The 26,438-nt window shown below is 37.1% G+C and overlaps 1 protein-coding gene across 1 annotated transcript; it reads right to left on the reverse strand.

Annotated features, from left to right (window-relative positions):
* Positions 1-26,438, reverse strand: LOC140758063 (signal peptide peptidase-like 2). Its single transcript, XM_073094075.1, has 14 exons — positions 25,923-26,438; positions 23,407-23,565; positions 21,076-21,187; positions 20,805-20,924; positions 13,134-13,291; positions 12,121-12,303; positions 11,487-11,521; positions 11,234-11,390; positions 4,824-4,877; positions 4,635-4,727; positions 2,311-2,453; positions 833-903; positions 394-477; positions 1-307 (listed from the first exon to the last, which is right to left on the reverse strand). Exons 1-14 carry the CDS (start codon positions 26,106-26,108, stop codon positions 210-212), a joined length of 1,653 nt encoding a protein of 550 aa, XP_072950176.1. The 5' UTR covers positions 26,109-26,438; the 3' UTR covers positions 1-209.

Raw genomic sequence — 26,438 nt, forward strand, 5'->3', positions numbered from 1 at the left:
TGCTGCTTGATTCGTGTGATTATATTAAAAATGATTTATCACCATTGTTTTGAGATCTGGTCATCAACAAGCCATTCTAGTAACATATTACACACCTCTTAGGTACAATACCAGTCTAAGTGGTCTTCATCACCCATCAGGAGTTCTGATGATTTACGCGTCCCTGATGGAGGTCAGCTGTGTGGGACTATCTCTAGAAGGGATTTTACTCACAATTCGCCGGCTGGGGTGCCATCTGGTCGAGATTTCCCGTAGTTCCACAAGTCATTTAGTTCTCCTCTTACCCAGCCCAGTATAATGATAAGACCTGATTGTCGTGAATCAAAGAAAGTCATCACACCGATCACAAAGGTGTCGAGAAAGAGAAAAGACTTAGGAAATAGAGTTCCCTACCTAGTGTACATGGAACGAGGTAGAGCAAGGCAGGCTGACCATGTCCGTCCATCAGAAATAGAGCAAGATATGTGAGGAAGAGACCTACAAAAGAAAAATATTTCATGAAATCTCTTACATTGTTGACCTACAAGAGACCCTATGCTATCTCTTACATTATTATCGATTTTAAATGTATCTTTTGGAAAAAAAGAGAACCTATTATTCATTGTTGATAAATGTTAATTTCTATTGACTCTCTGAGGTCTTTCTTTTCCCGTAAAGATATTGATTATAATGTAGTGCTACTGTAATTTTGAAAATGAACATGCAAATGCCCATCAAAGGTAAGTAAACATACCCGAAATATATAAAATGCTACCAGACCTTTTCCATGATATAACAAAAGCAACTGTAAGAGAATAAAGGTAATACTATAAATTAAGTTGCCAGCGCATACCGAATGCATATCCAACTATCAGCCATAGAAAATAACCATTCAGGATGCCTTTCTTGTTTGCTCTATCATATCTGCATTGACAATGAAAAAGTTATATCTGACCAAACAAGGACCAAATAGGAAAATTGAATTTTCACAGTGACCCAATAATAAGACAATTTAATAGTAGCTACATGTTAGAACTATCAATAAACTTTTTCCAACAGGCAAAGCCCAGCAAGCATATGTGGTGTTTCAAAGACATAAATATGCTGCAAACTGATCAGGTGTGCCTGCCAGCATGCAAAAGTTGTTAATTCAAACTTAACTGATGAAACAGAACAAGCTAGGACATTGGTGCAAATCACAGTAAGTTGGTGTTACCATAAATAGACATACGGATTATTCAAGAGGCTTAATGCCATCATAATGACTGAAGAAGCTCCTTTAAGCATGATATAACATTTATCAAAATCTCATGCAAGAACTAAAAATGGTAGAACATTACTCCGCGAATGAGGCTATACGGAAGTGACCAAATTTCACCGTGAGATTCATGAGGTACAAAGACAGATTGACGAAGCCAAGAAAAGAACAGCATCAGCAATAAAAATATTCTACTTAAGACATAAGGCTACCGTCATAGACAGCTAAGCTGTAGAGTTGTATTGCCTGATTCTCAGTCTAAGTTAGCAGGTCAAATAAATCATAAGAAATGGGACAACTGATAACTGGATAACAGATAGTCCTAGTGCAAGCAACTCCTGCCAATGAGGTGTCTGGGGAGGCCAAAATGTGTGCACAATATTACTTCCATTCTAAAAGAGGTTGTTTCCAATGCATCACTTATTCTGATGGTAAGGATTGCCTTCATCTGAGCAATCCTGGTTTCAAGTCAAGAAAACAATTTCTTTGGTAATAGGGGTAATCTGTGGACATCTTGCACTCCTCAAACTCCATGCTAGCAGGAGATTTTTTTACTGGGACATCCTTTATGTTTCCATTACTAGAACCAATGACCACAAGGTGCATAATGGCAAGTCTTACCATTGCAATGACATAATAAACAATAGACAAGCATATAGATGATTGTTAGCAATAATATAGAGATCTCAGAAAAATGTTACCAGACACTGTATTGTTTATTAACAGGATTCGTAAGTAGGGGGGAGCACCAAAACTAGAATTTACAGTCCAGAATTATAGATCAAGATCACTAATCATGGATATTGGATCTTGGACTTAAAGAACAGGCTGTGTAACTTTCATACCGTGCATACATAAGCACATACTAAGGTTATTTTCCATATTTGCATTAAGGTAATTTTCTTAACTGGGCATTTTAAGCCCATTAAAGTTGAATGATTCTTCTACAATTATGGTAGTTGCCTAGACTAGCACGAGACCAGCTCCAATATAGTTGCAAACCATATGCATAATCAGAGTTCTCTTCCAAGGTAAATATCAAGTTATCAAAATTCTAGAAAGTAAGAAGATACCTGTAACTGAAAGCAACAAGCAAACCAGGAAAAAGAATGTCCCCAAATCCAATCATATCATATCCACCCCAAGGATCAAAAAAACGAGGTACTCTCAAAAGCATAGGAATAGATTCACCCCCACTATTATCACCACGAGCGACCTATAAAAAGAGAACTATGATCAAATCAACAGCACATGTTAAATGAGCATAGGTAACATGTGATGCACGCGAGAAAGATGTGCTTACAGTAGAAGTAGAATTAAATAATTTGATGTAGCATAAGAATAAGAAAATCATGGACTAAAAAAATCTCCCACAAAATCAAAAATAGAAAAATGCATCTGAACAACTGAAAAATTGAAACCTTGAGCGATGACTACCGACAAATTATGTACAAAGGAGCTTTCCATCCTTGAGCCTATGTCTTCTTGTCCAATGATGATTGAGTACTTGGTGTTGGATTAGAGGGCATTCATCATAGCCAAACTATAGAGGGTGAGCTAGTGGAAGGGCAGTAGCAAGTCTACTTCAGTAGGCATCTGACTAACAGTTCTAACCTCAATAAAATTTCAAAATATGCTATTGGAGGATTGAGCAGGTTCCCTTATCATGGATAAGTTTGTCTTGAATAAAAGCCCAGAGGGTGTGGGAGGTGTGATGATGTAATCTAGGATATGTAGAGGTTTCAATAAATTGGACTGAAATAAATATTCCACTAGAAGTGACTAAGTAACAAAATTGAAGAATCACCAAACCCTTTACATAATTAATCCAAATCTTTTTCCTCCCCAATTTTCAAATATATAAAGGACAACAAGATAGGCCCAGAAGGAAATCCTATTATATCCAAATTATTCCTAAGCAAATCTATTGAATAAGACTATCTTGTCGCAGTTTAGGATTCTGAAATAAACAGTATATTAACTTCTATCTAAAAGTTCCCAAAAAAGGAAAACTGGAGTCTCAGAAGGACTTCCATAAAAGTGAGGCCTAAAACTTTCCAAAAAGCAAAAACTGGAGATCTTAAAAACATCCTGACCTGTTATATACCCAAAATAAGACTTAAAGACTGAAATACAATAATCTCACTCAAATAAGAGTCTAGAACTCACAATTGAAATGATATATTACATACATCCAATTCTGTCCAAATAAGCTATTAAGGAATCTATCTGAGTGTACATGGAAAACTGAAGCATAGAAAGGTGCCTTGATAGAAAATGAGCCTCATATAAACATTTTAAGTAATTCAAGAAAAAGTTTGCACACGATGTTCATGGATGAGATGGTTGAGATTAATATGATTGAACTGTATTAAGGTCATGAATTGCACAAAGATAACTTTCGAGTAATCTAAATTACTTGCTGACAAAATTTTAAATTCCTATAAAAGTAAGGCTGAAGGATAAAAAGAATTCAGACCCTAATTCCTAGCCTTAAGAACAAACTGGAAAAGCTGAACTTTCACAGTTCATTCTAAGCATACAAATGATAATAGCTCAAATTTAATCCAAGTATCATTAAAAGTTCTTTTAAGAATCAGTAGCCTACAGGTCTTTATTTTGCAGAACAACGTCAGATCAACCCTACTTTTAGACCCCAAAGTGAAGGAGGCCAGTATGGAGCAGTTTAGGTTGTCAATATTTGCTGTAGCCTGGTAAGAAAACAGGGATAACAGGGGTCAATGGTGATAATAAGCGAAGTACTAGAGAGTAGTTCTGAACTTGTGGATTTGTGGACTTGTCATCATTCAATTCTCCAAGAATGGTGAGTTGGGTTTTTTGAACCGTGCATCAGAATTTCAAAGTGCTCTGATGGGGATTTGATTGGATGATAAAAAAATTAGTATTACTATGGGAATACCAATGTGAAACAATATTTCCTTGAAGCAATAGGACAAATAATAAAATTATTGAAATTCCAAGGTTAAGTTTTTGCTCTTTAGAGCATAACTGAATTAGCAACAAATAATAGCAAGCACCCATGAACTTTATATCTGATGATTCTGCCCTATATGTAGGAGCAACATATAAGAACTATTAAGACGTCAGCAGAAATATCTTTCTATGTTCACATATTACATAAGAAAGAAGTACATTGACAAGCAACACTACAGTTGGAAGAAAAGTCAAAAACTAACATATGCAGCTGATTATTGAGCCAGGCTATGAATAACAAAAGATATAACAAGCTTGAAGTGCAAGGGATGCAAAAATGAATCAAGTAATTCAAGGAAATAGTAATGCTCATTTTTCTGCTGAGAAAGACTTAGGGATGCAAAAATGAATTAAGTAATTCAAGGAAATAGTAATGCTCATTTTTCTGCTGAGAAAGACTTACTGCAATCATTACACTTTCATGGAATATAAGGGGTGAAATAAACACCCAGAATATATCATAGACGAATGCACAGCTAAGAAGAGCTGATGCAACCTGTAAAGGAATGGAACAGTTGAATTGTGTAAATAATCTCAGTTTAACATGCCCACATAGGTGCAATTATTAGAATCAAATCATTAAGAGAACTACCTTGATATTTGGTAAGCGAGCCATCTGCAGAACAGTTATCATCAGACAGATGCCCTGAAAATAAGAAAGAACATATACTAGATGAGAACGTGCAGAATCAAACATGTCAAGTAGATTTAGGAATGAGATAAATAGACAAAGAATGTTTATCCAGGATGACAATGATGAGATATTAAGTATTCCATTCATCAGGTCATTCCAAAACATAATTAGCAAAACACAGATTAATAGTAGGTTGCAGCTATAGAAAAAGTATGTAACATATAGCTAATAGTTTATTTGCATACGAAAGAAAGGTTTCAGTAGTCGAAAAAACCAATTTCGGGATTGGGTGGTCAAACGGCCTTTCAGGCGTTCGAATGCAAATTCTCGAGAGCATAAGATTAAATCGGCATTCGAATGCATTTACCCGAGAGCTAGAAAATTAATTAGGTGTTCGAACACCCTCAAGGCCATTCAAACACTTAACGAAAAGGAACCCTAGTTTAGGTGTTTTAATTAAGTATGTTTGCTTATGTTAGACAATAAGATTTGAGTATATTCAATCCTGTTGTCAAGTCTAGTCGAGTCAGAGAGCCATCTATAAATAAATATGGTCTACACCTGAATAATCATCTTGAATTATTAAAGTTAATTTGCAAGATCATCTCCTTCCTCCTTGTTCGACTACCTCCAAGCTTAGGAACCCTAACCACCATCTAGGATATTTATTGTTGTCTTCCTTTTCATCTGGCTGCACCCTCGACCAGCGATGGCCGTGCCAGTTGGCACTTACTGTGTTGGCGGCGTACAGCACATAGCACGAGAGGTGTCACATGACATCCCTCCTAGCGATGATTTATTCGCTGTTGAGCTCCCGTCGCAGCCAACCTTGCCACCGTCATGGCCCATCATGCTGGAGAACTCCGTCAATTATGGTGTCATCGCGTCCCACGCGGAGATGCCCTAGCTCCAACCTTGCCCGAGGAGGAAGAAGACCTCCGATGGGTTGAGGCGGGTGAATAAAGAGTTACATTGTGGATCTGGATGGGTGAATAAAGAGTTAAGTTGCGGATCGCGAGTGAATAAAGAGTTACATTGTGGATCTGGATCCGCAACTTAACTCTATCCCTATAGATTCGTTCTCCATTTTAAATCTATCTCAATCCCAAAAGTACTCTACCATCCAGTCGTTGGATCTCGAGTTCACTCTTAACTTTAAAGATCCGTGGTAACCCTAACTTTTTCTACGTGAACCGGAATTCAGTTTCATCTTGCATTTGGACTCGCAGTGATCGTGGGATTAGAAAAGTAGTCATTACAGAGTACAAAAGAACTTAATTGGTGAATCAGCTTCAAATTATAGACCATGTTACACAAAATCTGGATGTTTAGAACAACCAAATCAACCTTAACATCAAGAGAGTTATTAATGCATAGTAATAGAGAGGACTTATGTCCTCATATTATCATACTAGAGACAAAAGTAATTGGTCAATCTAGATTATAAATATTCTTTGGGCTCCTAACTATGAATGAAGATAATAATCTAGGAAGTTAGGAACCATTTCCACTTAATTCCTCAAAACAGTGTTCCATTGAAGTATGGTTTACGTTAGCTGCTAAATCTTGTACTATTTGTGAAGAACTGGTTGGGCATAGATTTACCAATCTGAGTTTTACAAGAAGAATGTTATAGTAGGTATGCCCTTTAGTTGTCACTAGTTGGTTGCACTAAATTGTTCTAATTATTCAGATTTTCTAAGCATAATCTTCTTGGAACAAACCAAGGTTCGTCAGATCGGCTGATTCCAGTCAAATACTAGAATTGGCTTTGATCAACCTAGATCCAACCCGAAGACATTAATTATTGATGTCCCCAAGCTCTTTCTCTTTCAATTTTTGCTCTTTTTTCTCACTTTCTCTTTCACTCATTTCTCCTTTTATTCTCACTCACTTTCTAACGGAGAGATCTAGCTCCAACGAACTTCAGCGACGCAAATCTCATTCCAGCAAACTTTAACGAACTATGATTCATCAAGTATTCATTATTTGGAACAATCACATAACCTATATGCTGGCTATTATCCTCTTCAATATCCTCCTCAATATCCTCAAACACAAGATCTATATATTGATTATTATCCTCCTTAGATTCAACAAGATCCATTCAATATGAATGATATGATGCAATCACTCTTTGGAACACCAGATCCTAAACATTATTATTTTTAAGCTTATGGTGATTATGATGACGATTACAGATTTACGAGAGCCTACTCAGAATTCATTAAATTTTAACTTTTGAGTAAGTTAGTACTTTTATTTAATTTTTAAAGCTCATATGTGAATAATTATTATTTCCTTTTTTTCTCATGTTTTCTAAATTTTTAGAAATTTTTCTACATTTGTAAATAATATTTAGAATTTTATGTAATTAAAAGAATCCAATTCGATTTAGATGACCGATATAGTTGATCCGACCGATATGTATCATTTTTTCAAAAGATCGATCCCGATTTTTCAAACCTTAGAACAAACATAACATATCATTTCAATGTAAGTACAGATAACTGAGACTATGAGCATGCCCTGCAGTAGATATTAACTTTAATAAATCGTAAAACTTCAAATCCTACTCTCTGTATGAAGAGCTCTAAGTGGATTGGAAAATTAGAACCATTGACAAGTCAAGATTTATCATCCGATCCTCATTTTCATCAAATATCAGTTGGCTGTAGAACAAAGTCAAACTCAGAGGCTCCCTGAAGATATTGACTAATGCCCTTTTTGGTTGTTGACCAGCCTTATCCCTCTAGGAATCAGTGCCCTCCTATCTTGAAGGAGTAAATTCAAATTATCTTGTGTTATCACAAAAAACATTTGTATTCCATACCAACTAAGGTTCCAAGTATCGAAATAGGGATCAACAATCCGAAAAAATAATACGTATCGATGGTATCGACAGTATCAGCCATTCGTAACATGTCTTTTAAAATAATTTTAAAATATAAAAAAATTCTAATTTTTTTAAAAATAATAAGATATATATATAAATTATTCATATATAAAGTCTAAAACTAAAAACTAAATATCAATGAAGCACGAACACGAACAGGGACATGGACACGACACGATATGAACACGGCGACATGGCAAATTTTGAAAATATAGGACACGGACACGGCATAGGACACGATAAAATAAATAAATATATATATATATATATTATTGATACATCTAAAGTATAAGTTTGTAATCTAATAGTGTTAAATACACGTACATTAAGCTATAAGAACTAAGAAGTATATATCAAGCTGTAAGAACTAATTTAAAAAGAAATATGTATTAGAAATTTAACAATTTAACATAGCAGAGAGGCTTTAATATAATTTAACAACAGATATTTAAATTTAATATAATTAGTTTATCACACTAATTAGAATGAATATAAACAACAGATATTTAAATTTAAGCCCTAATGCTCTCTCGGTGTAAAAAAAAGGAAAAATGAACCTATGAAAGGCTTTAAAAGAGGGTAGAGACTGAGAGAGAAAAAGAGACGAGCTACTTGCGGGGAGAAAGAGAGAGGAGTTGCTTGCGGGGAGAGAGAGAGAGGAGCTGCTTGCGAGGAGCAAGAGAGAGAGAGCAAAGAAGCTGCTTGCAGGGAGAGAGAGAGAGCAGAGTAGAGAGGCAATGAGAGAGAGAGAGAGGGAGATAACCTCGCCATTCGTCGCAGCCATCCGTCGCTCGCTGCCGCACAACTGCTCACGGTTGCTGCTCACCATTGTGCAACCGTTCACTGCCGCACTGCCACTTACCATCGCACATTATCGTCTTCGGCTGAGAGGGATTTGGGGCCGAGGCCTGAGAAATTTAGGTTTTCGTTTTGAGGGAGTGGGGTGGGAGGGTTTGGAGAGTTTTTAGTTTTGGGTTTGGGTTTGGGTTTTCGATCCAAATTAACAAAAATTAACCAAACTCGACCCATTAAACATTAGCCAAAATTCATACCGTGTCCTGCCCGTGTCCTAGCAGTGTCCCACACGTGTCCCCTTTTTTAAAATTTTTTTTAATTATGGATACTCCGGACTCGTGTCGAACACGGACACCTCCTCCTGGGAGAGGTGTCCGTGCTTCTCAAATAAATACTATTTTTTAATCTTTATAACTCTCTTTCTACCACTTACACTCTCTCTCCCTCTCCGACACAAAAAAAAAAGTCTTACCTTCTCTCTAACTAATTCTTTCTCTTATTAAACTCTCTCCCTCTAACTCTCTATTTTATCACTCTCTCGTACTAACTCTCTTAAGTTGTATCAAACTCTCCTCCAAACTCTTGATCCCACTACCTCTCTCTTTCTCTCACCAATTCTCTCTTATTAACTCTCCCTCACCCTCACCGACTACCACCTCTCTTTCTCTTCAACATATTTTTTATTTTTTATTTGTTCTCCACTTCTCTCTCTTCTCTTCCACTATCTCTCTTCTTTCCTCTCCCTCTTACTACAGCAACCCACAAACTCCCTCTCTTTCCCTCTCTTTCCCTCTCTTTCTCTCTCTTGCACTCTTCTCGGGCATGATCGGCCGATTTGGCCAATCCTAACACAAACAGATCAAGTATCGGCCGAAGCTCGGGATCGGGATCAACCAGATTCTTATCCGTTTCGGCCAATCCCACTCAGGATTATCCGAAACTAGGAACCATGGTACCAACAACAAAAGTGGCACACACACATGTCAACATATCTCGTGCTGGCCACACGGCATTGTCACCTAACAAAGATCTCATGCCATGAGAGGGAGTAGATGCAAAAGTGGATGTGGATGCAGAGTTGGATGTAAAGGGAAAGGTGGAGGGAGACAACAACAGGGAGCGGAGAGAATAGGGAAGGTAGAAGAGTAAGAGGTTGCCAAATGGCTAGGATATTGCACGGGAAGAGAGGGGAAGAAGAAAAGGGTTTAGAATGGTTCTGGGTACAGTAGAACTAGAACCAAAGAAAGAACCTATTAATCTTCCCTTACTCTTACCTCATGATACCCTAGCCATTACACACTAAAGTCATTGCACCGCTCTGCTTAATCTGCCCCGTGGTCTTTGCTTCTCTCCCTTCATGTTCGCCTTCACATCCCCCACATTTCACTATTATTGCAACAGAAACCCTCTTGCAGACCCCTTTTCTGTAAGCATGGAGTTGACATGTGATGCACAGCTTGGCATGTACAGCAGTATCAAACAACACCTAAATCCATGTTTCACAATTCTCTCATGGTGTAGCTTACTTGCAAATCTCCTTTCTACAAAGAGGCTAACTCTCGGGATGAAGCAATACAAGAATCCAAGAGTTCCTAATAGTCTCCATAGTGATATCGGTGCTCTAAGAGCTATCTAGTATAGGTATATATATATATATCCAACATCAACACCTTCTTTAGTATATGTTCTGCCTGTGTGCATAGCAAGGTCTAAAGACAAACAACTGCCAGTTATATAATTGTGACAACAAGGAAAAAAACAAGGCTCCAATACTCGGTAGCGGAATTAGGATTGACCTTGAGGAAAAAAAAAAAACAAGGTTCCAAAACTCGGTGGTCATATGAGCCACCCATATCAGATTGGCCTATTTTTAGTTATGTAAAATTTTAAACATTATTCAAAAATACAAAAAATTTATAAAAATTAGTCACATATAAAGCATAAAAACACTCACTAAAAACTATGATGAATTCCGGCTTAAATTTGACAATTTTTTATATTCATAAATTACTATTGCAGAATAACAATGGAGAGAGATTTTTTGTAGCAATAAGATAAAAAAGGAATTAAAAGTGAGTAAAAATGATAGAAGAGAAATGAAAAAAAAAACCACTCATCCGAATTTATCAAAGTTCGAAGTAGCGGAAAGGACTCACCGAATTGGCCACACCAGATAATCACGGTGAAGTGTGGGGGGTGAGAGGAGAGTATGTGAAAGATACAGGGTAAAAGTTAAAAACCTTAAAAAAAAAACAACTAAGGACATCAATTATATGTTAGATATATTTTAGATTTGTACTGAATCTTTAAAAAATTTAGTTTTGGACTTTTGGCTAATACGGCTGAAACTGACCAATCCCAGACCGAAACCAGTCACCTAGACTAATTTCAAGTCCGGATTGAGATCGGCCAATTTTGGGATCCATAAAATAAAGGACCATAATTTCTGAATTTGGGTGACCTAGTACACTTCTATCGGCAATTAAGAATACAATTGAGGCCAAGTAACAAAGTAAAATCATTTACATTAACATGAAACTAACGCTCACTATATGCATAAAGAGTTACAGCCTCACCACAACATTCAAGTAAAGAAAAAACTATATATATAGCACAGAAGTAAGGAAAAGAAAAACTTCAAGAAGTAGAAGGGAAGATCAGAACAGAAGCATCTTACAAGGATATCTTGACCAATCCAAGCATATGAGGCATGCTGTTTCACAGCCCAGAGAATAGCAAAGGCCGCACAGAACGGTAAAATCCCAATAGACAAAATCAAAACCTCACCAACAAAGGGAAGGTTTACTGTCTTCTGTCCAAAATCTTTAAATATTCTGTTACATATAACCCAATTGAACAATCAAGCAATAAAGGGCAGCAGAAATCACTAGCAGCATAGAATGGCAGTAAGTTAACTTCCTATGTCATACCTTGAAAAGAGTGTCACCAAGCAAACATGCATTCCCTGTAAAATGAAATTTCATAGTATAACTAAGTCAATCAGAAAAAAAAAAAAAACACACACACACACACACACACAACCAAATTGATGCTAGAAAAGCCAAAAGCATCAGTAAAACCAAATTGTATTCTCTCAATAAGTTGGACTATGCTCAACTTCATGTTAGACTACTCAATGCATTTAGGTGTTTAAGTACTTGCATACACAAGCAATAACATAAGAAGTTCAAAACTTCCATTTTTTAAAGCAGTTTTAAGTCAAGTAACACAACCATATAGTTCATAACCTTAAAATTGCTTCAATAGCACCAAAAGCACAAACTAGTTGTCGGACAAAGTTCCTTAAACTACTAGAACCAGACAAAATAGCTATACAGATCTTATTTTGTGATCAACAGATAATAAAGTGAAACTTTAATTAATTATTATTCTAGGATTGTTACTCAACCATCATGAAACTTGACAGGTATTATATGTTTCTCCTGAAGGATATGTATAATTCTAGCATGCTAAAGAAACTTATGACAGCCATACAGCAAAGAAGTGAAATAACGAAGTAGTAGTAACCTAGAAATTAATCAAATGTCCAATGAAGTTACATACCTCAGTGCCACCAATGCAGAACAGTACAATCAGCAGCCAAACAAACCAAGATGACATAAAATAGAAAAGAAGCAAAAGGAAAGCTGAAGCTGCTATAACAAAAATTACAGCTCCCTTTGCATTAATCTCAAGGATCTCCTTTTCAGAATGCTCGCTGTTGTTTGCTCCAGCAATAGGCCCATCCTGTTTAACAGTGAAAATGGTCAAAGTCTCTTATATGTATGCTTGGCAATTTAGAGTATTCACATGACAGGTATTCTAGACTCCACATATGTGGGAGCCTTGTGCACTGGGACTGGAAAGGTACACTCGGAAATGCTTTACCAACATGAATGCTACCTAGTTAAAAATAGCATCTAATTAGTCAGATATACCTCTGATTTATTGGATTAACCTATCATTATGCGAAATTATGAAGTTCACATATAGAGAGAGAGAATGGGAATTCAAAAAGGAAGTAATGTTATCCAAGATATGATCTGACCGAAAGTGAAATAATAATAATAAAAAGGACCGAGAAAAGATAATGTAATTTCGGCTGTTTCGGCCAATATGTGGCCGATATGGGCCAGTTTCAACAAAAACCACTGAACTAGCAATCTTCCTAGTTTCGACCACATATTAGCCAATACTTTAAATCATGATATAATATGTTAGGGTCATATAACAATATTACATATTTCAACTATTACATAATCTGTTATCATCATATAACTTAGAGAAGTTATCTTATTTTTCTTTAACATGATGTATAAGACGTTAACAATTAAAATGATCCCAATCTTCCAAATAATTAATTTCTCAAATAATGAGATACAAGTACGTGTTAACAAAAAATTTCTAAATGAATGAATTCAGTTAAACATTTAATGTATTCAGAAAATGTGATTAACTACTCCATCACAGTACATGACTTCCTCAATGCACCATATACTTTAAAGCATTAAAAAATTTCTGAGTCAATTGGTTATCCTTGTTAACAGATGAAAAGGACCATGTAAAAGAAGAATAACCTTTGGTGTCAGTTGATTGTAACGCTCGTCAACCTGCTCATATGCAACGAATTCAGCCCAAAGAGAAGCACAAACAATGGTCCCCACAGCCATTAACCACAAAAAGCTTGCTGAGAAGTCTACAACCGGTCGATTTGGTGAATATAACAGGACTTCCACTACAAGCAGAAAAAAAGTTTTAGAAATACTGATTAGTATTGCATAAGCTGCATACGATCTGATCTAGGATTTTCAATCAAAGAAATCTGTTAAAGTTTATCACAGCAACAAAAAGGCATATCTCGGATAGGAGTAACAGCCAACAGATATATGAATATTAACAAAGTTCCAATCACAGAAATGTGTTAAAGTTTGTCACAGCGACAAAAAGGCATGTCTTGGATAGGAGTAGCAGCCAACAGATATATGAATGTTAACAAAGTTTTTTGCTAGATAAAACCTTGAAAAAAAAGTAATAAACCATTAATGCTGCATGCCCACTACAAAACATCTTCTACTCATGCTGGAATCCAATTTGTTACAATACAACTAGAGGTGGCAAAATTTGACCCGACCCGATAATCCGACACGATAACCAGGCTTTTAATTGGGTTTGGGTTTAATATAATCGGGTTCGAATCGTAAACGGGTCAACCCGCCTAACCCATTTAATAAACAGGTCATGTTCGGGTTTACACAACTGATCCGTTTTAAGTATATGGGTTAAATTGGGTCAGGTCGGGTCAACCCGCTAACCCGTTTATTTATATATATATATATATATATATAAACTCAAATCTCAATCTCTCCACTTTCCCTTCTCTAGCTGCCTCAGCATTTTGAAAGAAAAAAAAATTGCCTTGTCTCTCTCTCCAGCTGTCGCACCTGCCGCCTACCGCCTGCCAGTTGCCGTCATGCCTGCTGCCTCTCACGCTTGCCTCCTCCCGCACCTGCCGTCGCGCTTGCTGCCTCCCTCACCTGCCGCCTCCCACATCTCCACTCCTCGTCTCCGCCTGCTGTCCCCACTCCCCGTCTCCACCTATCGCGACTGTCTGTCGTGGTGCCTCCATCCCCATCTCCGCCTGCCATTGCCTCTTCATCTCCGGCCACACCGACCACCTCGGCAGATCCAAAGCTCGTCGCCACAGGAGCCAACTCCTGGAGCCTTGCCTCCGCCAACGCCGCTTACCCAACTCCGACGATGCCTCCCCCGCCGGGAGCTGCTGATGAATTTATTTTTACTAAATATTCCCGTAAGCTGCTGATGGATTTGTGTAAATGTGTGATATTTTTGTTAACTGGGTGTTGTGTTAAATGAATATAAACTAGTTAAACGTGTTGTTAGTAGTATATAGGGTGCTAAATAAAAGAATAATTAATTTCCACTAGCTACCCTATTTTTATGCAATATTATTTTGACAAAAAATTTACTTAATACAGGATTTTAAATGAAAATTTTACCCAAATTAATTAAATAGGTTAAACGGGTTGTACTGATGGCTTAAACGGGTCATTTTAGGTTAAACGGATTGTATAAAAAATATAATTCGTTTATTAAACGGGTCGTGTCGTGTTACCCGTTTAATAAACGTGTCGTGTTCGTGTTTAAATTGACCCATTTATTAAACAGGTCATGTTCGTGTTAGTACTACTTTGATCCGATTCGAACCCGACCCGAATCCAGCTAACCCGACCCGATTGCCACCCCTAAATACAACCACCCTGGCCAGGAAGAAATGATGAAGGTCACCAATGCAACCTATCTATTTGAAGAACACCGAGTCCAAAACAGATTAGATAATGATGTAATAAGCAAGGAATTGAGTAGCTAATTAATCAAAAGTGAAAGCCAATAACTTATATAGATGATAAACATCTATAATTAAAGGCTAATTCCACAAACAAGTGAAAATTTGATGTTTCATGGTAAATGATAAGTGGATTAACCAAGGTTCTAAATATCAATATTAATTATTGGGAAAAATAACACATATCAGCTGTATCAACCATTTCAACCAATGGATCAACCAATTTTTGTTTGGACTATCTTTTAATTACTTAAATTAAAAATTATATATATAAAACATAGGAAATCCTAAATATTTAGAAACAATAGCAAAAAAAATTTTAAAATTTAGATTACTAACATAAGATGTAGCACCACAATACAAAGAGCGAAAATACTAAGAATAATAGAGGTAAGCATAGAGGTATCAAAAGAAAGTGAAAAATGGGCGATAACGTAAAACGGGGTGCTCAACACACCATAACATTAATAATTGATGTCCTAAGTTGGATTCATGTCAAATTCAACTTATGATCCAACATGCATCTAGTTTGCATTGAAAAATCAATCAGAGTATGTTTCGTATAGGTAATGGCTAATACCAATACGTATCAAGCAATGGGATTAACCAAATGCTAAGGTTCAATTGACTAGGACCCAAAGAAGAAGCTTAGGTTTCAAGAAAAGTAGATTTCCTTCGTAATATTTTCATGACAGAGAAGGAATTACAAATTCAACCCAAAATTGAAGTCTTCAAGGCTAGACCACACTAAGTTGCAAAAACAATAAATTTAGGATGGTGTTGTAAACCCTTAGGAGGGCCACCCATGAGAGAGATAAAGGGAGTGCCCTGAGAGAGAGAGATTAAAAGCCTTGTATTCTTCGTTGTGCACAAAATTGCGTATTACACTAATATATAGGCTAGAAGACATTAAGTAGGCCATTAAAATATATTTTAGGCCATAAAAAGGACTAAGGTTCTTTTAGGGTGTAGTAAGATAAGTGTTAGTGTGCCTAGAAGTATGCTAGACCATGCCAAGCCAAGGCTGGCACACCCGATGCCTATGGCACAGGCACAACAACCATTGTTAAATATGAGTTTCAAACTTCTAATAAAGACAAACTGCTCGGCATGTGCATTGAAATTAAGGGCACGCACGCACGCGCGCCCCTTTCCTTCTCCTTCCCTCTCTCTTTTCTTTCTACTCTTTCTCTCCTTCTTTTCTTTTTTTCTTGTTTCTTTCTTCTCCCCGCCAGTGGTTGTTTCCCTTCTTCTTCTTCCCACCGCGCCGAAGCGCCACCGAAACCGCCGACCCCCTGAATTGAAGCGTCGGAGCTCCCTCATCCTCTAGGTAAGTTTGATTTGCAATTCGTTATTTAATTTGGGTTTTTTCTTCGGTTTTCTCCTCCTCTAGGTCTCACCCTAATTCGGCCGGCTGGTGGCCTCGTGCCTTGCTGCGTTAGTCTGATGAGCTTCCCCTCTTCATAAGGATGCCCTCGGGGTTTCCTTTGGGGCCTTCATGGCCAGAGCCGCCGGGCGGCCCCTCGCCTTCGCTGACAATCGAGGCACTGTGGATTGGGTAGGCAACGTGGGTGCCTTCTTCCGCCAGCCGACAGGGCGTCGGCCAGTCTATTGGCCCTAGCTACCGACGGCGGTGACCTTCGGCAACCACCCTTTTTTCCTCCCTCCTTTCAATCGAGGTGAGGAAGGAGCGAGGGAGGGTGTCTCAAGCTCGTGCAGGGTGCAGCCCAGCCTGAGTTCTAGTTTTGGCTCAGTGCAACCTAGCTTGTGTCCTGGGTTGGGTTGGGTGCGACCCAATTTGTGTGCCGAGCTGGGCTAGGTACGGTGCCCGTGTGCTGGGCCAGGCTAGGTGTGGCCCAGCCCGTGTTCTGGGGTGTGGTTGGGCTGCATGCAGCCCAGCCCAAGTTTGTTGTGAGTAGGGCTGTAGGCAGCCCAGCCCAAGTTTGTTGTGAGTAGGGCTGTAGGCAGCCCAACCCATGTGTTTTTTCAATTAAGATGAGCTTTGGGCCAACTTTTTTTTGTGGGCTTATTTTTGGCTTTCTGCTAGCCAAATAGAATAATTACCCTCTAATTATCTCTTTAAACTAATTAAGTCATTTTAATTATTTTTAATGCTAGCAGCCTTGAGCTTTAATTAATCATGTATTTTTTTAGCTTATAGTATTGTTCGCTACATTAATTATTTTATAAATTAATTTTAATAAATTAGACCGTGACCGGAGAGTGCTATAATAAATAACACATAAAAGAAACTAGCTCCAATTGGATATTAACATTTGCTGATTACACATTCAATTTTAGCAAATGAGCCGGTGATCTAGTTGTATCTGTATTAATTGCTCCTACTGGAGAATTAATACAGATTACTGTAGGAAAATTAGTCTAAGCAGATTGGCTTGTTTAACAAAGCGGATTAACCTAGTGTTGCCCATGTGATTTACCTAAACGAAATAAAGTAGAACAAAAATTCAAGGTAAATTATTTTAAATTACTTTTAATAACATGTTAGGCGCTAATACAGCTATGCTAGCTCAACCTAATTAATAAACATGAAAATTCGTAAATGGACGTACTCAAGCCTATAGTGAACGTTAGTAGAGTTATTCAATTAATTAGTGAGAGGTATTTGTGCTTATGCTTTATTACTTTCCTTATCGATGTAGACTCCGTACCCTATGAGAATGATCCTGTGGCGCAGTGGCAACTACTATCAGGAAAGCGATTCAGGTAAGTGAAACTTCTATAATTTAGGAGTAGTGTAGAGAATGAAATAACTTACCTTATGACATCATCACATTCATAGCATGCATGTGCATACGTTTTCCTTACCGTTATTATTGCACGCCATGCATGGTAACTTATTTTGCTGTTCGGTAAATTTTGCATATCATAATTTCTACGCATATTTATTAGGTATGAACATATATTAGTACGCAAAACATAATAATAATGAGTGTTATATTATGCTTTTATGTTATATAATATCATGTCACCTGTACACGTGCACGACCATGAAGGGGGTGACTACTGCGTCTCGATAGTACCTGACACCTCTCTAGCTAGGGTTAAGAGCTGAAGATACTATTATACTTATATATATATATTAGGGCTCACGCTTGAGGGCTCAATTTGTTGATCACAAACAAGTAGCCATTTCGTCGGGCGATAGGCGATTTAATGTCGATTGACGAGAGTTATATACCCTTAAGAATGTTTAAGATAGAGAGAGAATGGTAAGATGATATAGACCTAGTGGTACCCGATGACGCAGAGTGAGAGCATCCATGAGCAACGGCTCATAATTTCCGCACGGTGGTGCAATAATGTGAAGCCAAAGGCTCGGATGATAGTATCGATGTGCAATACTGACCTATATGATAGCCTTACGACTGAGATCCTTAGTCTGCAATGGCAAACAATTGGCCATGCTGTGCCGGGTGATAGGCTGGCAATTCAACTACTAGAATCTACCCTTCTTTGAGGGTATGTGTGTGGTCAGGTGTGAGATGATGTGACATACGAGTGTAGTTCTGTAAGACCCTAAGTTATAGACTTAGTAGTTTGAGAGAATGCATATTATGTAGTGTAGCATTGACATGGCCGCTAGGCGAAGCTCAGTATGAGCCCGAATTTGAGGACTTGATAGTTCGGATGATGCGTGGTAGGTTATCGATTGCTAATGCATGTGCGCATTGGATGAGCATAACGTGTATGTGGTACTGATGTATTCTATTTGATTATGATATGCATTATCATATTTACTTATTGTTGCATCTTTCATCACTACTTTTAGACTATAGCAATGAATACTTGCTGGGCTTTATGCTCACCACCATTTGATGGAATTGTTTTTAGATTAATACATGACGAGGCCCGCGGAGGATCTGGCGAAGACCTATTTTCAGTCTTCTAATTCTTATTTTTATTCTATTCATGTAAATTAAGCTAGATGGCTTGTAATTCCTGCATGAACTTTGACTTATATTTTATGAATATGTATTTTCGGTTTGTTGTGGCATTAGTGTTTTGGGCTTCTTTGTCTGTTTTATTTATAAAAATTTTAGCTTTTTGTTTGTATATTATATTGAAACATTGACCAGTAAGTCACGTGATAATCACGTGGGTTCTACCCATGTGAAGGGCACGTGTTTGGTGGCAGGTGTTACAGTAGTAGTCTTAGCTTATATAGTAAAGAAGCAACTAGACATTAGAAGGATCTAGATAGAGAATGTTAAACATAGAACTTCTCTTCATTTCCATAAGTAAACCAAAAGAATCATATGACAAACATTCAAAAAGCCTTACAAATACCAATCTACATGTGATTCTTCTCAATAATTGAGTGTGCATTGAGCCTTTGATAAACCTCATATAGTTCGAAGGAATGAATGATTTTGGTAATAATAAGGACTCTCGGTCCTGTGGCATCAAATATGCCAACTCCACATCACAAACATCCAATGATAGGCCACGGCAAAGACATTGCCAAGAAAATCATATTCCACAAAAGATTAGTTGAAAGATGGAAAAAATAAATTCATGTTGCCTGTTTTAGTTATTTTCTTAAGTCATATCAAACGTACATAAGGTCCAATGTATGTTTTGTTAAGCTCAATACTTTCATGAGCTTGAAACCATAAAAGTAAAAATGGTGAATCTTTATAGATTACTTTTGGCAAGGGTTGCCATTTCAATCAACACAGAGCGCCGCAGCATACTATGGCGTTGATGGTTGACAAGAACTGACACAGGACCGTACCAATGATACCTTTTGATCCGTTAGGAAGTAAGCTAGCAAAATTAAATGGAATGGCAAATAGATATATTAGAGCATGAAAATTGTAAGATACAAGTAACTATGTTACATATGGGTTGATTCCCATTTAATAATGCAATTAGTGGTTGACACTTGACCAACAATTTCAAAGATTGGGAATTTCCCAAGAAAAATTGCTCAATTTTGAGAACACAAAAAAAGGTAGGGAAACATAAATTGAAGCCTAATTGGTGTATTATTCAAGTAAATGTACCTTCTAGTTATTCATCTACATCAAATTGCCACAATTTTGTCCTTCAATTTGAATTAAAATTATGCAATTTTATCTTTAAGAAACTTTTCCGCCTTGATGATGGCTCATATCCTATACACATTAAGTACATGCGTTGCACCAATATTTAGCACATAAAGGCTTCAATGTAGCCATTGAAACAATCAAATCTATTTTAGCCGCTAAAAAGTCCTCAAATCTGTTTTAAGGTGCACCAATATTGTTGCAATATGCCAGTGGCACACTAGGCTGTGCCACTCTAGGCACAGGATATCCCATGTCAAGCCAAGGCTAACAAGCCCTATGCCCGTGCACAACAATTCCTTATTTTTGGAACCAAACATAAATGGTATGTTCAAACAAGACAAAGGCATTAGTTCAGATAGATGGAGATTATTTAAGTAATATTCATCAAGAGAAATAGGAGGTAAAGTAAAATCCATATATGAATCTCAACTGTATTTTTCTAGAGGATGGATCTCAAATAAATAGTCTATTGTGAAAATCAATCAACTATTGTGGAGCCTTCACCATGCTATGTTATTCTTTCATGAAAAAAATTTCCTTTGGAAAATGGTTCCATGGTAATCATGATGGCTACATAAAGTGCGTCTCTTTTTAACATCAATTTGTCGGCAACTTCCATCTTTCCAAGCCAAACTTAGGCATAGAAAAGCTCTACCATGAGGCTCACCTATGAGTCATCCACAACAAGGTCTAAGGAATTTATTTTACAGGATTCAAACTTATGTCGCCTAGTAAGTAGGTTCAGTACCAATAGTATAAGAAGCGCATGAAGTGTAATGTATTAATATTAGCCAACAATGATAACTCACCCCTCCCTCCATTAGCCAAGGATTCTGTCAATTTCTCTCCTGCGGACTTTGGTATCATTATAACAGGAATTGTCACATTGATGGAAGTATCATTTTCAGTGCACACCATCTTGTAAAGTTCTGGAAAATGACAAGAGAAGTTAAAGGACAAGGATACAGGATTAAATGACCGCAGAATATGACATAAGATGCCAATTACTGCAAAACCTCCAAAAACACAATATGATTCTCGATGAGTAGCACAACAGATTGGACTGCGGCTGTTTGCTACCTTCACTGTCATTTATCACTAATAAGCCTGCTGCACCTCCTGACTGTGCAACTTTTGCTTTAGCAGTGAAGGTACAATCTCCACGTTTAGCCAAGGCAACAGAATTTGTTAACTGCAGTGAGAAGAGAGAATTTAAAAACAAAACAAGAATGACAGTAGACAACAAAATACTAACAGGGCCATATTAGACCAAGGTCTCTTTCCATGCCAGGAAAGTGTAACGTTGCTGCGCACATCATGCACGATGCTTAAAACTATTAAAACAGAAGATCTTGTTCTTGGAGTAGAAGAAACAGCATTGCTATCTTAAACATACGCACAAGTGCACAATGTTCTCCTAGATGTCAAATTTGAATATTCATGTACATACTTATATGAAATAACCTTCTTAATTCAACTTTTTTTTCTAGAAATGGCATTTGTCCTTTACTAACCCTGTTCAATAGCTATTTAGCTAAGTTGCCATAGAAGTAGGAAATAAGCTAGATAGATCAGCTGAAGCTAATTCGCAGTTATTCTAGAGAAGCATGTGACAGACATAGTATATGCAAGTGCATGTACAGTTTCATTTGAATAAGAAGATAATCAGGGAAGTAAGGAAAGAAAAAATCAACTAAAAACAACATAACTGACAAACCTAATGAGAATATCAAATCTTACTAATTTCTAACTTGCCAAATTATTATAAATAAATAAACAAAAAAAGAGTCCATCTTTAGCTACTGAAATGATAATATACAAGAAGACGAGGGAAATGATATTTACGGAGCAAGTTTTAATATTTACTGGCAATTCTAATTCTCTTTTCTTTTCTTTTTTTCCTTTTTTCTTTTTTCTTTTTGAATCTTTTCCCCCTCATTAGCAATGCCATCACTAGTCTTCAGCAAAGATACATTTTAGTTATTGTTACTTGTTAGTGCTTGGTAGTAATTTTGCATCTACCAAGATTTTGGAAATGGAGATGTTGAATGACATGGTCAAAAAGGCCCAAGAATTTAGACCTTATAGTAGTGTTGCAAAAGAAATAGGATTGTCATTACTGGTGAGAATAAGATGATATGAAAAGTAAAGTTACTACATCCAGTCATTCAAGTTAAAAGAGCATAACTCAAGTTACTATGCAGTAAGCAATTAAGCATCACTCTTCTTTATGCTTTATAATGGAGCATTTCAAACTCAGCATCTGAGAACCTTATGAAAAGCTTTTGGTTCACAAGAGTAGTTATTAGATAGCATTAAAGCACACAATACTCTCAGAGCTACCCTTTCTTCAGAACACTGATTGGTCCATTAGAGCGTATGGCAGCGTCGTGCTGGGTAGTGGATGGAGATGAGGTCCTAGTTGGAGTGAGCAATGAGGAGCGGGGAACTGAGTGAGGGTCAAAAGGAATGGCATTGGAAGCTGCAATCGTCAAAGGGTAGCAAGGGAGAAAGAAGTTTGTAGTAGGAGATATACAGAGATGGATGGAGGGAGAGAACTTGCCTGAATGTGGAGGTGGAGTGAAGAAAGAGATAAGATATAGTACAATGATCTCGATCTTTTTGTGCAAGGGTTCTATAGAAATACAGGAAAGAGAGCATTTCATTTTTTAGGCTAAAAAGGGCAAGTGGGAAAGAACCCAATTTTATCCCTAAATAGTAAACTCTATTCTGTATATATCATTTCCTTTCAATAAAAAAATAACTCAAATCACCTCTATAGCTCCTGACCAGCAAAGACCCATCCACAATCTTTTATGACCACGCAACAATTATTAGACCAAGTCACAAGCATACAACATCTATGTTTACACATGAATCTATATGATCGAGAGATAGGAGCAACATGGTGCAGCCTAGAGGTCACCTCCACCCTTAGAGGCACACTGAATATCTTGTTAATGCTTTACCTATGTTTCTTCCTGACAACTCTCTTTATCTTATCATTATGACATTATCATTTACATCAAATCTAAAGTAATACTTAAGTTCAGCTGAGTCACTGGTTCAACAGTTTCAACAGAATTTCAGATAAGTTCTCAATTTCATTGAACAAGTAAATGAATAAATTTAAATTTAAATTTGAAATACTCAAGAAAATATAAAGTTTGCAGCATTTGATGGATATGCTTCCATAACTTTAGTATGCTTGTTAGTTTTCAAGATAAATTATAAAATTAATTAAACAAAACCTATGCAATTCCACATGAATGCGATCATAAAAGCATAATCTACGAATCTAAACAAAAGTAATTAAAAAAAAAAACCAAGGGACTTCTGGAATATTTTTGAAGTGAATGCATTCCTTCCAGTGGACACACAAAAAAAAAAAAAGAAGGAAATAGTTGAAACCTTTGTTGAGGAAGGAGTACAGCAATTGAGTGGATCAGTAAGAACAGCAAAACTTCTTTGGGCTTCAGAAGCATTTGCTGGCAGGGTGGTACCAAATCTTGCACTTAGTCCAACTATACTTGAGCCTTTTGTTCCATTCACCCAACTCTTAATCTTAACCTGAAAATTTACCGAAAGTTAAAGATTTGAAATATATATTAGAACACACAAACTAAAAGAGCAGTTGTAATGATGGGTGATCTAACAAGCTTCTTCAGTTAACTTTAATCTACTCTTTTTTTGTTGGTAAATAGAATATTATATTTTCCATGTGCATGAGAAGATAAATTTGTAAACTGACAGTCCAACATGGAGGCATAAAACTCATTTGAAAATCAGCAGAAAACATGCATAAAACAATGTGTCCCATCGGCAGATATGTATTCATATACATATTTAATTATCATTAGGAAAATCTAATGAATAGTCAATTAATTGCATATTATAGTAGCTCATCAATAATTGATACAGGAAAAATTGAAGTGGTCATAATGATGGAAAAGGAAAATTCAATGACAAGCTCATGTAAGGTAAAAGAGGTAAAGATACATCAGTACTAGTCTAAAAATCCAATCACTCTCGCTAATCAACCAAGCGCAATTTTAGTTCCATACTCCCATGAAGGACAAAATATCCTGCATATCATTTACACACTGCAATAACAAAAATAATTAAGATCTCAATATTCATAAATTTATATTTTGGATCCATTGTCTAAGCATCCAACTCAATCTATATCTATTTAGACTTTAGAGACATAGTGCTGTAACAACCTAATGTTTCAACCTGCAAGTCAACGATTAGCTTAGTATTGTTAATATCAATCAGTCAATTTGGAGAACATAAGCCATTAGATCGTTGTCTTCACATGACAGAAGCATCCACACGAAAAACCTGGGATAAATATTTGTGTTGCTTTTTAAAAGCCTCATTCAGTGTAAAAAAAGGATCATATAGCTACAGGCACAAAGTTGTTCTTACAAAAAAATTTGAAAAGCATGACCTGTCAAAGTTGATAATTTATGTATTTCTCAATCTTTTATTTCGGTACCTGCTGTCATAAGTTTCAGAGTCCTTACAAAGTCGAGATACTTAAAAAGAAGGGTTAGGATCATTGTGAGAAGTAGGCAAACATAAGAGTGCAGGAAAATCTTGTTCTAAGCTTGTTGAGATGCTTATAAATGCAAGCAAAAGTAAGAGATGGTCTCGTATCATATATAACCTCCTTGACATTGATTTGTGATACTTAACCTCATTGTGATTCTGATTATCTGCATTTTTTATCTTTTTTCATCCAAAGATAACTGTGAAAGCAATTTTTTTCATAATGGACAAGTTCGCCTATCTTCTCTCTAAGTATTTGCAATACAAACTTTCCTATAAAGGAGATATTTGAAATGAAAGTATATATGACTTATCGATTTTCACAAAAGAAAAAAAAATCTGTTTTTGTAATTAACTATCAATCTATCATAAATTCAAGGGGGTATTTAATACTTTTGCATTAAAAGTAACATCTGCCAAGCAGCTGCATATAGTCAACATCATAAAAGAAGTTATATCAATAAGAAAAGTTCTATCAATAATTTATGGAGCTTGTTTTCTGTCTCAACAGAAAAGACAACAGAAGTCGCCAAGGGGATCATAGGCATCCATTCCTAAATGCTTTATTGATGCTTGCAGATACTCAAGGTCAACATATGGACTTGACATCCCAAGGAGGCAAGGAGTCTTTTTCTTTATCTTCACTCAAGGCAGGAGGCATTTAATCATAATGTCAACAACGATTCTAGCTAAGGATGCAAGCAATAACAAAAATGCCAGGACTATCAATTGAGATAACCTAAGTATCTAACAGGGACCATAATCAAGGGCAGAAAGAACAATTCAGTCCAACAGACAAAGTCACTGATCAGGGTCGCAAAATGCTTCCAAAAGAGTTATCTGAGTTATATTTTATTCTACTAGTTTTTCTGTTCTGATTTAAAAATTAACAAAGTTAAGGTTGGTTCCCACTCTTGCATCCGTATGCTAATAAAAGTAATGTTAGTTAAAGTGGCATAACTAGATTTTAGGAAGATAATCAAAAGTTAGTCCATCCGTGGATAAACCCTTTCAGCAAGTACTAACCTAAAGACCATTAACCGGTCACCATTCTGAGTCGGGGCAACTCTAACTTATGCTGCATTTCTTGAGATATCCCACTCCCCAAAATTACCAATTAACTGGACATTGAAAGACTCGTCGATCTTTATTAGTGAAACAACATTAGCAAATCATCCTAAAGATGAATTTCACGGCAATTCCATTGCAGGATCCACGAATTCAATATAGAAGACAAATTAAACGTTGAAAAGAATGGTTTTAATAATTGTAGAGCCTCGCAATTTAATTAACGACCAAACACCGGAGCAGTTGATATTACTGATCAGAATTCAAGAAAAGGATATGAGTGGAATCCACGGACGGTCCCTTACCAATTGAAACTTGTTGCTGCATCCAGGAGATTTGGGGATGTCGTCGTCGTCGTTTGCGACGTCATCAGCCGCCACTCCGGCGAAACGCCCAGAGACAACCAGGAAGAAGACGAAGGTTGCGACGAGAAATGGGGGCGAGGAGATACGGAGGGCGGGAGGATGAGACGAGAGGTCGCGCACCGCCATGGCGAGGGTTTCTCCCCCTTTCTCCCTCGATCCAAGAAACCCCAGATGAAATCCCCAAACCAATGTCTCTCTCTCTCTCTCTCTCTCTCGCTCGCTCGCTCGCTCGCTCGCTCTCGGCTTCTTTCTTTGTGACGCACGTCAACAAGAAAAGCGCGAGAAGGGAGAGAGGGAGGGAGAGAGAGGACCAGAGGGGTCAAGGCGTCAAGGCTCAAGCGCGTGGCCTGATCTTCGCATGAATCTTAAAGCGGATCTGACGGGAGAGCAGCGTCGGTTGGGGGCAAAACCTGGAGGAGGGCAGGATATCTAAAGCCAGATTTCGAAACTCTTTAC

The sequence above is a fragment of the Typha angustifolia genome, chromosome 3, assembly GCF_048772165.1.
Source record: "Typha angustifolia cultivar Huaian chromosome 3, ASM4877216v1, whole genome shotgun sequence".
Taxonomy (NCBI): domain Eukaryota; kingdom Viridiplantae; phylum Streptophyta; class Magnoliopsida; order Poales; family Typhaceae; genus Typha; species Typha angustifolia.